General features: G+C 43.7%; 1 protein-coding gene across 1 annotated transcript in view; it reads left to right on the top strand.

Moving 5' to 3' along the window:
- The window catches only part of LOC115458920 (serine/threonine-protein phosphatase 4 regulatory subunit 4-like), a gene marked incomplete at its 5' end in the record, with an annotated part of 224,254 nt that overhangs the window by 96,365 nt on the left and 110,915 nt on the right, over window positions 1-16,974 (top strand). Inside the window, 1 exon segment of the mRNA XM_030188773.1 lies at window positions 2,587-2,670. Within this exon segment, the coding sequence (XP_030044633.1) occupies window positions 2,587-2,670 (84 nt within the window).

Genomic DNA, 16,974 nt, shown 5'->3' with positions numbered 1-16,974 from the left:
GGAGAGGAGGAGGAGGACAGGTTTCAGGAGGTGGCCAGGCTAAGAGCTGCCAGAAGAGAACATTTGGAGAATGTCGGCATGTTGAAAGACAAATATCAGGATCACAAATGACTCCCAACATTTGCTTTTGAATATGCTCCATCCTCTCTGAGTTCTTTTCAATGCCCTTAGCCATAGGTCAAGGACCTCCAGCTACTGTGCCGCCCCTGCACTGCAGCAGTTAGTACCCTATATCCTGCAACAGATGGGACTGCACCCTCAGAAACCTTAGGGGATGTTGCATTGATTTCCTGAGGGGCAGCTGATGACAGCAGCTGAATGTCTTCGATCTCCTTAGTGTCGTACACCATGGCCACCTCCTGATTCTGATCGTCCACCTTGTGGGTGGCATGGGGGAACAGTCAGGGAAGGGTGGTTGGAAGGATGGGGTGGAAGAAGAGATGATAGTGGCTGAGAGAGATGGTTGGGAAATGGAGGAGGAAGTGGGAGGAACTGTGAGGGAATACTGAAAGGGAGAGCTCTGTCAGGCCTTGTCTGTTTTTTCCACCTCATCTTCCAAGGGGGCAGGAGCTGGGGCTGCACATGAATTGACAGGAGGTCATGCAGTTTGTGGCTGTATGAATGAAGTATAGAAACAGCTATTAGATGCATGGTCCGGTGGATACAACACAGTAATTGTTGTCATAATTATCTGTCCATATTTCGTTCACTGTACGAGTAGCATCAGCCTCACAAGTGGAATGTGTGAATAAGAGGAACAGACATGAGATTTTGCTGTGTTGTGAACACTCACAGGATAGATTTTTCAAGGACACTCAAGGTGTTTGGACAGTGGTGATGTCGGAAAGACTCTTGGTATTGTGGGGATGGGATTAGCAGAAGGTGTGGTCCTGGGGCAATGTAATTAGATACTGTGAGGCCTTTCTAACAGACGGTGTGGGATGTGTGATTGAGAGTTGTGAATTGGGGATGGGTTTCCAAAGATGTCTGCTTGGTAGAGGTGGTATTACTTGGAAAAGGAGGGCTAGGCACAGAATGGATTAGAACCAACAATTCAGTAATGTCAAGAGATCCAAATATTTTAAATGTTAATAAATTCCTAAAATCCAAAATAGGTACATTATTATCAACACAAAATAGATTCTGGTAATTGAATATATAGTTTATATTAGCCAACTATTCACTAATGTTTTAATATATTTTTTGTGTGCTTAGATAGTGCATTGTGCTTTAAACCCACAAATGTCAACATGGGAGGCAACCTTCTCATTCATCACACACAGTATCAAAAAGAATTTTCATCAGATATTACGATAGTTATGTCCACTTTCAATTTAAGATACAGCAGAACTTATTTTATTTCATTCCAAATATAGAAGGTATGCCATCCCTTAGTCAGACATTCTTTAATGTAAACACCAATCCCCAACACAAGTCCATGTTTTTCTCCAATTTTCTCAGCTTCTTCAGGGGATAAAACTGTCACGCTAGACTCATAACAATGAATAAAAATTAAATAAAAAGTTTGATGACTATTGAAATGATACTATCTTCATTATTATATTTACTTTATTTTAATTCATAACATTGCTGATATTATCACTCAAACATCTGTTGAAAGTCTTTAAATCCTTACTTCTGGCGACCAATAGGTAAGCAGACTCTCACAAATCCACACCCAAATCAACTGAGACTACCATTTATAAATATGAGTACGTAAGTACATAAGCACTGCCACGCTGGGAAAAGACCAAAGGTCCATCAAGCCCAGCACTCTGTCTCCGACAGCGGCCAATCCAGGCCCCAAGAACCTGACAAAAACCCAAAATTTAATAATGATCAGTGGACTTTTCCTTCAGGAATCTGTCCAGACCCCCTTTAAACTCAGCAAGGCCAGTTGCCGTCACTACCTTCTCCGGCAATGAGTTCCAGAATCTAACTACGCGCTGAGTAAAGAAAAACCTTCTCCGATTTGTTTTAAACCTACCACATTCTAATTTCATCTTGTGCCCCCTGGTTCTATTATTGTTAGAAAGTGTAAACAAACGCTTCACATCTGTCCACTCTACCCCACTCATTATTTTGTAGACCTCTATCATATCACCCCTCAGCCGCCTTTTCTCCAGGCTAAAGAATCCTAGCCATCTTAACCTCTCCTCATATGATGTCACAAAATTAAAACTATCTGAGCATACAAGAAATATATTAAAATATGAGTGAGTAGTTGGATAATATACATCCTACTACCTAAATCTATTTAGATGGAATGGATTAGGCCACAGGGATCACGGAGCAAGCTAAATATTGTTCAACACAGCATTAGGTACTGGAGAGGTTTGGGGTAGGATAGGAACTTGGCTTGTTTGGCCCCTCCAACCCAAAACATGTTCCCCAGCTACCTTAAAAGGGGGGACCTGAGGTATTGGGTGAAGTGGCTGCTGTGTGCATTATGCTTTCATTGCAGATATCCTGAAAATCCGACTGGCTGGTGGTGTCCATAAGACTGAGCTGAGAACCACTGACCTAAACAGAAATAATTGGAATTGTTAATGTTCTTCATGGCCAGTTCATTATCTCTCCTATTAGGTACTGGATGCACTCTTAGACCACTGTCCAGAAACACTTGAACTCATGACAACTGGAGGTGAAAATCCTGGATCTGAAACCAAGGTAAATACATTGCATCTTATAGTTTGTATTTTCAAATCTGTAGGAAGCTTGCAGACCTATGGATGCTTTGTGCCCATTGGCATACAAGCCTATTTTTCAAGAGAAACAGGAGTATATCTCCATAAAAACGTTTTTGATTATTGTCCTCATGGAGGGTAATTTAATAATAGGGCACATAGATTAATTGGACAGGAAGGCACCTATTTTTTCTCTACTTTTATGAAGACACATAGATGCTCTTTTAACCCTCCATTGCCTCAGATTAGAAACTTAGTAACATCAGAAAATACTGTTTAACAGAAATGGTTGTGGATGCCTGGAATATTCTTCTTGTGGGGATGGTTGGGACAAAAACAGAAATAGAATTCAAAAATGCATGTGATAAACACGGAGGATATAGCAAGAGGATGGATTCAAAGCAAAATGTAAATGACCTTCATACTTTAAACAAGACCTAGAGGGATATAACCTTCATGGAGTGGCACAACCCCAAATAAGGGCATAGAGCAGCAGATACAATTCTAACCACTTTACTGAGCGGATTAGATGGACTATTCTGGTCTTTATCTGCCATCATTTACTATGTAAGCCCTCCAGGGCCAGGAAAATACCTACATTCTCTGAGGACAAGCAGGCCATTAATTCTCACAATTGGGTAACACGGCGCTGTGTTGCCCAGTCTGGAGCTTATAACAAGCTTAACAGAGCTTCGTGGAGCATGAGACACGCTACACCGCGCATGCATTAGTGCCTTCCCGCCCTCTGCGAGAACGCAGTTACCACAGTTCTTTTTCTACTCTGGTGAAGAGATGCTGGTTTTTTCGCTGTCTCTTAACCATTCTGGTCTAGAAAAGCTTTTTTGTCCCTTTCAACGTTCTTTTTTAGAAGAACGTTTTTCGTGTGCCAGTGTTTGGGTCCCCTTTTTCCTCTTCCCTTGTATTTTTAAATTTTTTTGTCCAAATTTTGTTTCCTTTGTTTTCCACATCACTGGACTGCGTTTAGGCCTTGACTTCAGACGGGTACCTGGTGCAATCAGACAGTCTCTGGTAAGGTCACCCATTCTTGGTGTCTTCAGTGTTTAGGACCCAACCATAGCCCTGCTGTGTCCTCTGTCTTTGGATGAAGAAGACGACCCAGGTTGCCAGAGAGGCTCAATGCGCGAAGAGTTTTGGAGCCGAGTCCGATGTATTGCCATCGATGTCGAGGTTTCAGCCTGCCTATCTGATATCGCTGCCTGGATGTCTCAACGTCTTCTGAAACTTAACATGGCCAAAACTGAGCTTCTCATCTTTCCCCCTAAACCCACCTCTCCTCTCCCCTCTTTCTCTATTTCTGTGGATAGCACTCTCATTCTCCCTGTCTCATCAGCTCGTAACCTTGGGGTCATCTTCGACTCCTCTCTCTCCTTCTCTGCTCACATTCAGCAGATTGCCAAAACCTGTCATTTCTTTCTCTATAACATCAGCAAAATCCGTCCCTTCATTTGTGAGCACTCTACCAGAACCCTTATCCACACTCTTATCACCTCTCGCCTAGATTACTGCAACCTGCTTCTCACCAGCCTCCCACTTAGCCATCTCTCTTCAATCAGTCCAAAACTCTGCTGTGCGACTCATTTTCTGCCAAAGACGCTATGCCCACATTAGCCCTCTCTTTAAGTTACTTCACTGGCTCCCTATCCGTTTCCACATTCAATTCAAACTTCTGTTATTGACTTATAAGTGCATTTACTCTGCCGCTCTCCAGTACCTCTCCACTCTTCTCTCCCTACGCCCCCCCTCGGGTACTCCGTTCTGTTGATAAATCTCTCTTATCTGTCCCCTTCTCCTCTACTGCTAATTCCAGACTCCGTTCCTTTTATCTTGCTGCACCTCAGGCCTGGAATAGACTTCCTGAGCCTGTACGTCTAGCCCCCACTTTGACCATTTTCAAGTCCAGACTTAAAGACCACCTCTTTACCACTGCTTTTGACTCCTAACCACTGCTCACTTGCCGTGACCTTTTATCCTCATTTCTTTATTCCCTTACCCTTAATTGTTCTGTCTGTCTCCTGTCTTATCTAGATTGTAAGCTGTTTGAGCAGGGACTGTCTTTTTGTGTATGGTGTACAGCGCTGCGTATGCCTTGTAGCGCTATAGAAATGATAAGTAGTAGTACATCGGAAGCATTGGTCTGAATGGCTGCTACTGGACCTCGTGGTAATGAGAGCATTAGTGCATCAAATGGGTCTCCACCTCTCTCGATGTCGACTGCTCTGCAGGACCCTTGGGACCATCCAGTGTTGGACCTGACCCAGAGGCGTCGTGAGGATTGCACGTTGTCCTCGTTGACACCGAGGAGTCTCTATGCTGAGCATCGGGTGAAGGCCAAGAAGCATCAGCATCGGTCTTCCTTGACACACAGTGCCAGGAGCTCCTGGACATTGAGGGATTTGGCACCCAAGAACCTGACTGACACCGATGAGGATCATTCATGGGAGTCAAAAGAGGATCCAAGGTACTTTTCGGAGCCTGTGGCATCCTATCTGAACCATCCCTTCTACTAGAAAGGAGAAAATCTCCACCGGAGAGCTTTTCGTTCCCATCTTTTGTGAAGGAAGTGGCTGAGGCTATTCCATTTCATTTGAAAATGGAGGATGAGCTCAGAGCTAAGATGCTCGAGGTCCTGGACTACAAATCTCCTCCTAGGGGAGGCTGTGACTGTCCTCCTTCACGACAAACTCAAGAAAGTCCTTGATCGGAATTGGGAGTCTCCTCTGTCGTTCCCTGTCTTGTCCAAGAAGATCAACACAACGTATCGCATCCACAGCACACATGGTTTTGATAGGCCTCAGTTGCTTTACAATTCCATGATGGTGGAATCCACCCTCAAAAGAGCCAGGATTTCTAGAGACTATGCCTTAGCGCCGCCAGGCAGGGAAGCTAGAACCTTGGACTCTCTTGGAAGGAAGATGTTTCAGACCTCAATGTTCATGTCCCATATTCAGTCTTATCAGCTCTGTTCGAGCGTGAACTTGCGGGACTCAGTGCGCAATTTGCTGGACTTGGCGGACTCTCTTCCACCGGAGCAGGCCAAATCTGTGTGCCAGTTGGCCAAGCAGCAGAAGGCGTGTCGTATGTTCTTGGCCAGGGGCACCTACGACACCTTTGATATGGCATCCAGGATCTCTGCTCAGAGTGTAGCAATGCACAAATTCTCATAGCTGTGTGTTTCTGACTTGGAACAGTTGGTTTTGCAGATATTGGCAGGGGCATAATCTTTTTGGAGAGAAAGTTGAGGAGGTCGCTGACCAAATCAAGAAACACACTGATACCATCTCTTCTGTCTCCTGCCGGGTGCCTTCTGCATCAGCCTCCTAATCTAAGAGGTAAATTGGCAAGTTGAAGAGGGTTGCCTACTACTAGCAAAAGCGTAGATACACCAACGCCTCAGGTTCAGCCCCAGTGCACTTGTTCTCGTCAACAGCGTGCGCCTAAGGACCCTGCTGCTCCCCAGTCAAAGCAAGGAACGAGCTTTTGACTGGCTCCAGCAGAGCATAGGTGCTGTGTCCGTCCCAGACGACCTGCCGGTTGGAGGGAGGCTGAAGTTTTTCTATGAAAGATAGCCCCTTATAACCTCCAACCGGTGGGTTCTCCAAATTGTCCGCCTCAGATATGTCCTCAATTGGCTTCGAAAACCTCCAAATTGCCCACTGAGAGCTCATTACTTCAGCTCTCTGCATGAGCAGATACTTGCAGAGGAACTCTCCACCCTTCAAAAGACCCATACGGTCAAACCCGTTCCACCAGGGGAAGAATGGCAGGGATTCTATTCCAAGTACTTCCTTGTGCAAAAGAAAACAGGGGTGATGCTTCCCATCCTAGACCTAAGGGCTCTGAACAAATTCTTGGTCAAAGAAAAGTTCAGGATGGTTTCCCTGGGCACCCTTCTCCCAATGATTCAGGAAAACAATTGGCTATACTCTCTGTCTTAAAGGACGCATATACACACATCTCGATACTTCCTGCTCACTGGAAGTATCTTCGGTTTCGGCTGGGAACATACCACTTCTAGTATTGTGTGTTTCCTTTTTGCTTTGCGTCATCACCCCTCAGTTGCAGTGTTGGTATGCAGGCTGGGGGTGATGTGTTCTCTTACCTCGATTATTGACTGGTAAAGAGAACATCGGAGAATGGTGCTCGAGAGTCCATACGGAGGACTATTCGGATGCTAGAGCTACTAGGGTTCATTATAAACTATCACAAGTCCCATCTTCACCCTTCCCAACAATTGAAATTCATTGGAGCCCTGCTAGATATGCAGAAGGTTCAAGCTTTTCTCCCAGAACCAAGAGTAGACACTCTAGTTCTGGCTTTTCAAGTTCAAGTCTCTCAGCAGGTCACGGCTCAGCAGGTGTTGAGGCTGTTAGGTATAAAAAAACAGTAAAACGATGAAAAATGTATAAGCAACAGCACCAATATCATAAAAGAGATTCGTATTGAAATAATAAGGTTCTGAAGCCATTGAAAATAAAACGATAACATTTGGATTAAGAAATACTCAAAATGTACCTTAAGATGCTCTAAAATCCATAACTATCAAAATCATTAACAAATTACAGCAAAAAAGTGTTTAAAATGTGATAAAAAGTTAAAATAGTGGTGGAATGCATTAAAGACAATTTCAGCGCGTTCCACTGACATCATCAATGTGTTTCAACCATGGAAGGTGCCTCAGACTGTAAAAGCATTAAAAATAAACTTGAAGAACACCTTAAAAACATCTCTTATCACTTAAGAACAACTAAAAGTGAAAGTATAACAGAGATGGATGTTCTAAACCCATACAAGTAAAAAAAATAATTATATAAGAGATGCCATAAAAAACAGGTAAGCTCTCTTTAATATGAATAAAATTAAGATTCCTCAGTGTCATGGTGTATAAAATTATAAAATAAGATCAAAATTTAAAACTTCACAGTATAACAAAATTCTTAAAAAAGAAGCTGTCATAAGCCATGCTGCAGATAGGAAAATGAGAACATATGAAAATCAATTTATCACAGGAACACAGAGAAATCAATTTCTTGGTTCAGTCCAAAGGGTGTTACTGTATTGAATTTGAATATGAATCTGTGTTCAGTCTGTAACAGAAGTTGGTCTAAATTACCCCCTCTCCATGAAGGATGTGGCATGCGCAGAACAAAAAATTTGTAGTCATCAAAAACATGATTCTTCTCAATAGAATGTTGTACTAGTGGTTTCTCCAAGACTTTTCTCTTCAAAGCACTCTTGTGTTCCATGATACGTTTGTTGAAAGAACTGATTGTGTTACCTATGTACAGTAGTCCACACAGGCATATTGCAACATAAATGTCACCCCAGTTTTTACAATTAGTGAAGCTTCTTAATACTGCTTTTGTTGGGTGAACAAAAATTTTAATCTGGATATTAACCCTACATAGTGAACATGAACTACACTTGTAATGTCCTGCATGTTTCAAACTGTGTTGTTGATTAGGTCCAGGGAGAGTGGAGTGCATGAGGATGCCTTTCAGATTCCTTCCCTTTTTATGGGCAATCATGAGGTCTTTGTTATGGAAATGTATAATTCCTCGAATGATGTGCCAGTGTTTGCATAAACTTTTTATGATACCTTTTGAAACATGAGTAAAAGGTAGGTCCAGAGGGCAGCTACAAAATTGGTAAGTGGTCTTGGACAGAAAACATATAAGGATAGGCTTATGAACCTCAACATGTATACACTAGAAGAGAGGAGGGAAAGAAGAGATATGATGGAAACTTTTAAATATCTCAGGGGCTTTAATGTACAGAAAGAGAGACTTTTTCAAATGAAGGAAAACTCTCGAATGAGGGGGCATACGATGAAGTTAAGAGGAAACAGGCATAGGAGGAATCTAAGAAAGTATTCATTTACAGAAAGGGTGGTGGAAGCGTGGAATGGCCTCCCGGTGGAGGTTGTGGAGACGAGGACTTTGTCAGAGTTTAAGAAAGCATGGGACAAGCGTGTAGAATCCCTTAGGAAAAGGAGGAGTTAAGGGATATGTAGGATGGGTAGACTGCTTCTTTAAAAATTCATCCTTGGAACAAAGGTGTTTATATCTCAAAAATTGACTATAAGGGAGGTTAATTTTTAGACTACAATTGTGACAGTTTTTATGTTTCAACACTTTTTATTGACAACAAGTCAAAATAAACATTTTCACAAAGATGAAAATCATACAAAATAACATCTGTCATCAAAGTTTTAACCTTTTAACCCCCGCCCCCCCTTACTATTTAATATATACCAGTTCCCGGAAGAGAAATATTGCTACTTATCTACACACGATCCTCGACCAGAAACATGTTCAAAACCAAGCCCCAAGGAGCACATCCCATATAAAAGAGATCCAATTTCCAGCCATCTATTATCAACTTCCTCTCTCCCCTTCCCTGCCCTCCGCCCCATCCCAAATCCCAAGGCAAAACTATGGTGCGTCTCACTGGCAGCTAGTGTAAAAGTGTCCCTTAAATACTAACTAATTAAAAAAAAGGGACGTTCAACCCAGTGCAAGCAGTGAGTAAGCACCTACTATTATTGAAAGTAGACTCCTCAATAAATCTCTCCCCCCCCCCCCCCTAACCCTATAAATCCTATATAAAGGCACCTTCTATATCTTCCCCAAACCTAGAAGACACACAAGCTCCAATTCCCAGGGATCAAAGAGAATTAACTACCAGACTTCTGCCCCGAGTATGCAAAGATTGTATATATGGCCCCCAAATGTCATGAAATTGCTTCCATCGCTTAGGAGATCCCCGTACCCCCGACGTTCAAAAAGCATGAACTCGTAATTTATTCCTCCATTGCCAGAAGTCCGGGGGAGAATCGCTAACCCATTGACTCAAAATGAGCCTCTTACCAATCAAGCAAGCCTTACGAACAGTTGCTTAGCCGGCCCGCTCTGCAATGCAAAAATCTCATATTTGTCTAATAGAATACCAACAGGAGAGCTCAACATTCTGGAGCCTAGCAGAAACATCAGATAGCGAAGAATAACGGCCCAAAAATTCTGCACCCTAAAACAAATCCCATCAACAGTGAAAAAAGGAACCCAGCGCCCTCCCACACTTCCCACACAAAGGAGTGTCCACCCCACCCCCCCCAATCTTGAAAATCTGAGCCTTCGTAAGATACGCTCTGTGAAGAGTACGGTATTGACATTCCTGCAAGCCAGCATTGCCAGTCAACCTAGGAATCCTAGAAGTCAAGACATTAAAATCTAAGGAGAGGTTGGATCTAGACATATCCCAGGACCAATGCTGCTTAATCAACTCCCGGTCCTTACAAAGTGGCAACGTTCCTAGGGTCTTATAGAGACCCGAGACCGAGAGCCGCTCCCCTCGCACTGATTGAAAAAACTGCCTCACTTGGTGACTATGTCGTGAACGCAAGGCGGCAGCCTCTAAAGAGTTGACGTAATGTGCCAGTTGATTATAAGCAAAGATGTTACTAATTTCATACCCAGTGCCCAAGGCCCCCAGGTTCAACAACGAACCCTGCAAATTCAAAGCATGCTCCAACTGAGTTATGCCCATCTGTGCCCAACGTCGGAATGTGATATTATCAATCCCAGGTTTAAACAGCAAATTTCCACAAATTGGCAGCAAATCAGATGTACGTAAGTCCAGCCCCCAAGCCCTCACCATGTCCCTCCAAAGTACACACAAGGAAGACAACAGTAGGCTATTTCACAAGTGGACCGGGATAACGGGACCTGCCGCTTGCAGTAAAAAATAAAAATGACAAGGGGCAAAGTATTGACGCTCCAGCTGCCGAGGCATATAGTCTTCCTTGTCAAAGAACCAGTCACCTAGATGATGTAAAAGACATGCCCGATTATACCGCTTAGATCCGGTAAACCCAACCCCCCTTCCCCCCAAGACCCCATGAACAAAGACAGCAGAAGCTTAGCCTTCTTTCTTCCCCAACAGTAACGCCTAATCAGACTATGAAGTAATTTAAGATCTCGCTGACGAATATAAAAAGGCATTAGCTGTAACAGGTACAACCATCTAGGGAATTCCACCAGACGAAACAACTGAATTCGCCCATATAGCGTAAGAGGCAAGGACACCCATGCACACAGTCGCACCTCCGTGGTCCATAGTAGTCGTGTAACATTTAGATGATATAAGCCTGACAGTTTCATGGACAAGCAAAGGCCCAAATAAAGAAAAGAACCCTTTGCCCATCGAAGAGGAAAACTCGACCCCCACTCCTGTCGCAGGGCATCCCTAGAGGCCAACGCCAGGGATTTAGCATAGTTAAGCTTAAAGCCAGCAAAATCCCCAAACTCTTGGAAGAGCTCCAACAGAGCAGGCAGTGATCTGAAGGGAGATCTGTAAGATGTACCAGGAGGGCGTCCGCAAAAACCAACAGAAGAAACCTTGATGAGCCTACCAGCACTCTCGGAATGTCAGGATGAAGAGCTATCTCTCTAACCAGAATATCCAACGATAACACAAACAGAAGAGGAGACAATGAGCACCCCTGCCTCGTACCCCTAAAAATCCGAAACTGGTGCAAACGTACCCCATTGACGCACACACACGTCTGGGGCTCTAAATACAGAACGCGAACTGCATTAAAAAAAAAACCTCAAAATCATAATGCCGCAAAGCAGCAAACAGATATGGCCATCTCACCCGATCAGACGCTTTTTCTGCATCAAAACTAACCAAAAGGGAAGACAATTGTTTCTGAGCCACCATTTCCAAAGATGCCAAAATAGAATGAACATTCTTAACTGCTGTCCTTCCTTTCACAAACCCCACCTGGGCCACGTGAACCAGATCAGGAAGCACCATAGCCAGCCTATTTGCTAAAATATTTGCATGTAATTTAACATCAACATTAATCTTGCGAAGTACTTAATGAAAAAATTACAAAGCTTCGACTCATGATACCTACTAACATAACTGAGTACACAAGCATCCTTGAATGCTTAGATTCAAAACCTGGGGAATGCCCAGAAGATCGATCATGGACCAAGTTTGACACGATATCTTCAGAAGAATTCTCAAAATGGCTCGGAAAATACGCTAAATCACAATGCAAATTAGACATCTGCCCCAATAGCCTAATAAGATCCGCCCCCAAGCAATTCAAAAAAGACCTCACGAAGCACATAAACCACAGACTTCAAAATGGTCTCTTTGCCATGGAGAAAGGAAACATCTTACTAACTCCACTGCCAAAAGATGCTAAGAAAAGCACAATGGATCTAACCAACTATCGCCCGGTAGCATCAATTCCACTCATAACTAAACTCATGGAGGGCATAGTGATGAAACAACTCTCTGAATACCTAACTAAACACTCAATTCTGCACGAATCTCAGTCAGGTTTCCGGTCAAATCACAGCACTGAAACAGTACTAGTATCTGCAATTAACTCATTCAAACAAGCAATTGCAACCGGGAATAACATACTCCTCGTTCAATTCGACATGTCCAGCGCCTTCGACATGGTTAACCATGAAATACTACTACATACAGTGGGGGAAATAAGTATTTGATCCCTTGCTGATTTTGTAAGTTTGCCCACTGACAAAGACATGAGCAGCCCATAATTGAAGGGTAGGTTATTGGTAACAGTGAGAGATAGCACATCACAAATTAAATCCGGAAAATCACATTGTGGAAAGTATATGAATTTATTTGCATTCTGCAGAGGGAAATAAGTATTTGATCCCCCACCAACCAGTAAGAGATCTGGCCCCTACAGACCAGGTAGATGCTCCAAATCAACTCGTTACCTGCATGACAGACAGCTGTCGGCAATGGTCACCTGTATGAAAGACACCTGTCCACAGACTCAGTGAATCAGTCAGACTCTAACCTCTACAAAATGGCCAAGAGCAAGGAGCTGTCTAAGGATGTCAGGGACAAGATCATACACCTGCACAAGGCTGGAATGGGCTACAAAACCATCAGTAAGACGCTGGGCGAGAAGGAGACAACTGTTGGTGCCATAGTAAGAAAATGGAAGAAGTACAAAATGACTGTCAATCGACAAAGATCTGGGGCTCCACGCAAAATCTCACCTCGTGGGGTATCCTTGATCATGAGGAAGGTTAGAAATCAGCCTACAACTACAAGGGGGGAACTTGTCAATGATCTCAAGGCAGCTGGGACCACTGTCACCACGAAAACCATTGGTAACACATTACGACATAACGGATTGCAATCCTGCAGTGCCCGCAAGGTCCCCCTGCTCCGGAAGGCACATGTGACGGCCCGTCTGAAGTTTGCCAGTGAACACCTGGATGATGCCGAGAGTGATTGGGAGAAGGTGCTGTGGTCAGATGAGACAAAAATTGAGCTCTTTGGCATGAACTCAACTCGCCGTGTTTGGAGGAAGAGAAATGCTGCCTATGACCCAAAGAACACCGTCCCCACTGTCAAGCATGGAGGTGGAAATGTTATGTTTTGGGGGTGTTTCTCTGCTAAGGGCACAGGACTACTTCACCGCATCAATGGGAGAATGGATGGGGCCATGTACCGTACAATTCTGAGTGACAACCTCCTTCCCTCCGCCAGGGCCTTAAAAATGGGTCGTGGCTGGGTCTTCCAGCACGACAATGACCCAAAACATACAGCCAAGGCAACAAAGGAGTGGCTCAGGAAGAAGCACATTAGGGTCATGGAGTGGCCTAGCCAGTCACCAGACCTTAATCCCATTGAAAACTTATGGAGGGAGCTGAAGATGCGAGTTGCCAAGCGACAGCCCAGAACTCTTAATGATTTAGAGATGATCTGCAAAGAGGAGTGGACCAAAATTCCTCCTGACATATGTGCAAACCTCATCATCAACTACAGAAGACGTCTGACCGCTGTGCTTGCCAACAAGGGTTTTGCCACCAAGTATTAGGTCTTGTTTGCCAGAGGGATTAAATACTTATTTCCCTCTGCAGAATGCAAATAAATTCATATACTTTCCACAATGTGATTTTCCGGATTTAATTTGTGATGTGCTATCTCTCACTGTTACCAATAACCTACCCTTCAATTATGGGCTGCTCATGTCTTTGTCAGTGGGCAAACTTACAAAATCAGCAAGGGATCAAATACTTATTTCCCCCACTGTATACTAGAATACTTCGGAGTAGGAGGCACAGTTCTCAAATGGTTCAAAGGATTCCTGATCACAATATCATACCAAGTTACAACCAATACGGACATATCACTCCCATGGACACCTGAATGCGGAGTTCCCCAAGGATCCCCCCTATCACCAACTCTCTTCAACTTAATGATGATACCGCTATCCAAACTTCTAGCCAATCAAAACCTCAATCCCTATATATAAGCTGACGATGTCACGATTTACATCCCATTCAAACATGATCTAAACGAAATCACCTCACACAATACTCATGTGAAGAATACAACGAAGAAGATGTTCCACTCCATGTGGAAACTCAAAAGAGTAAAACCTTTCTTCCCAAGATATATCTTCCGCACCCTGGTACAGTCATTGGTAATAAGCCACCTGGACTACTGTAATGCACTATATGCCGGCTGCAAAGAACAGACTATCAAAAAACTCCAAACAGCCCAGAATACTGCCGCCAGACTCATATTTGGAAAAACTAAATATGAAAGTGCAAAACCCCTAAGAGAGAAACTTAATTGGCTCCCACTCATGAATGCATGGCATTCAAGATCTGCACAATTGTACACAAAATCATTCACGCTGACACCCCAATCTACATGCTAAACCTTGTGGACCTGCCTCCTAGAAACGCTGTAAGATCATCCCGCAAATTTCTCAATCTACACTTCCCCAGCTGTAAAGGACTAAAATACAAACTGATACACGCCACCACCTTCTCCTACTTGAGCACGCAGCTGTGGAATGCTCTACCTACAGATATGAAAGCCACTGAAGAAATAACTACAGTGGGGGAAATAAGTATTTGATCCCTTGCTGATTTTGTAAGTTTGCCCACTGACAAAGACATGAGCAGCCCATAATTGAAGGGTAGGTTATTGGTAACAGTGAGAGATAGCACATCACAAATTAAATCCGGAAAATCACATTGTGGAAAGTATATGAATTTATTTGCATTCTGCAGAGGGAAATAAGTATTTAATCCCTCTGGCAAACAAGACCTAATACTTGGTGGCAAAACCCTTGTTGGCAAGCACAGCGGTCAGACGTCTTCTGTAGTTGATGATGAGGTTTGCACACATGTCAGGAGGAATTTTGGTCCACTCCTCTTTGCAGATCATCTCTAAATCATTAAGAGTTCTGGGCTGTCGCTTGGCAACTCGCAGCTTCAGCTCCCTCCATAAGTTTTCAATGGGATTAAGGTCTGGTGACTGGCTAGGCCACTCCATGACCCTAATGTGCTTCTTCCTGAGCCACTCCTTTGTTGCCTTGGCTGTATGTTTTGGGTCATTGTCGTGCTGGAAGACCCAGCCACGACCCATTTTTAAGGCCCTGGCGGAGGGAAGGAGGTTGTCACTCAGAATTGTACGGTACATGGCCCCATCCATTCTCCCATTGATGCGGTGAAGTAGTCCTGTGCCCTTAGCAGAGAAACACCCCCAAAACATAACATTTCCACCTCCATGCTTGACAGTGGGGACGGTGTTCTTTGGGTCATAGGCAGCATTTCTCTTCCTCCAAACACGGCGAGTTGAGTTCATGCCAAAGAGCTCAATTTTTGTCTCATCTGACCACAGCACCTTCTCCCAATCACTCTCGGCATCATCCAGGTGTTCACTGGCAAACTTCAGACGGGCCGTCACATGTGCCTTCCGGAGCAGGGGGACCTTGCGGGCACTGCAGGATTGCAATCCGTTATGTCGTAATGTGTTACCAATGGTTTTCGTGGTGACAGTGGTCCCAGCTGCCTTGAGATCATTGACAAGTTCCCCCCTTGTAGTTGTAGGCTGATTTCTAACCTTCCTCATGATCAAGGATACCCCACGAGGTGAGATTTTGCGTGGAGCCCCAGATCTTTGTCGATTGACAGTCATTTTGTACTTCTTCCATTTTCTTACTATGGCACCAACAGTTGTCTCCTTCTCGCCCAGCGTCTTACTGATGGTTTTGTAGCCCATTCCAGCCTTGTGCAGGTGTATGATCTTGTCCCTGACATCCTTAGACAGCTCCTTGCTCTTGGCCATTTTGTAGAGGTTAGAGTCTGACTGATTCACTGAGTCTGTGGACAGGTGTCTTTCATACAGGTGACCATTGCTGACAGCTGTCTGTCATGCAGGTAACGAGTTGATTTGGAGCATCTACCTGGTCTGTAGGGGCCAGATCTCTTACTGGTTGGTGGGGGATCAAATACTTATTTCCCTCTGCAGAATGCAAATAAATTCATATACTTTCCACAATGTGATTTTCCGGATTTAATTTGTGATGTGCTATCTCTCACTGTTACCAATAACCTACCCTTCAATTATGGGCTGCTCATGTCTTTGTCAGTGGGCAAACTTACAAAATCAGCAAGGGATCAAATACTTATTTCCCCCACTGTAACTTCCGCAAATCTCTGAAGACACATCTCTTCCAAAAGGCCTACAAAGGAAACACATAACCTACGAAACTACCTCAACAATCCACACAGTTATTACAGTTCACCTATATCCTACCTAACACCTTCCGTCTATCTTCCTTTACTTAATCTTCAAACTTTAATAATTGTATCTGTTACCATGAAATGATTATGACTATCTTCCCTTACCTAGTCTTCAAACACTAAAAATTATACCTGTTATCACGAGATGATTATGTCATAACCATACTCTGTAAGCCACATTGAGCCTGCAAATAGGTGGGATAATGTGGGATACAAATGCAATAAATAATAATTATAATATAGGCCTATAGGATCCCGGGTCCTCTAAATTCTTCCCCTCTTTAGGTATCACAACTATCTGGGCTAACTTGAAGGTCTCTGGGATAGTCTGACCCGTCACCATCGAATTGAACAAAGCCAATAACGGCGCTTTAACTCGTTCAGAAAACTGTTTATAAAACTATGTGATATCCGTCCGGACCTGGCATTTTATGAGAGGCACTCTTCTGCAGAGCTAACATAAGGTCTCCTTCCGTAAATGGCTTATTCAACAAGCTCAACTGTCGGGGAGAAAGCCTAGGCAGCACCAAATTATCCAAATACATGTCACCATCCAACCCATCCTCGTCTAGAGTTGCTTATAAAGTCTCATAGAACTGGCCAAATCGATCTGCTATCTCTCTATCAAAACGTAGCATCTTACCATCTAAGGCCTTCACCTG

Source organism: Microcaecilia unicolor, unplaced genomic scaffold (assembly GCF_901765095.1).
Source record: "Microcaecilia unicolor unplaced genomic scaffold, aMicUni1.1, whole genome shotgun sequence".
Taxonomy (NCBI): domain Eukaryota; kingdom Metazoa; phylum Chordata; class Amphibia; order Gymnophiona; family Siphonopidae; genus Microcaecilia; species Microcaecilia unicolor.
Note: the sequence above shows the minus strand (reverse complement) of the source record. Positions and strands in the feature narration are given on the sequence as shown.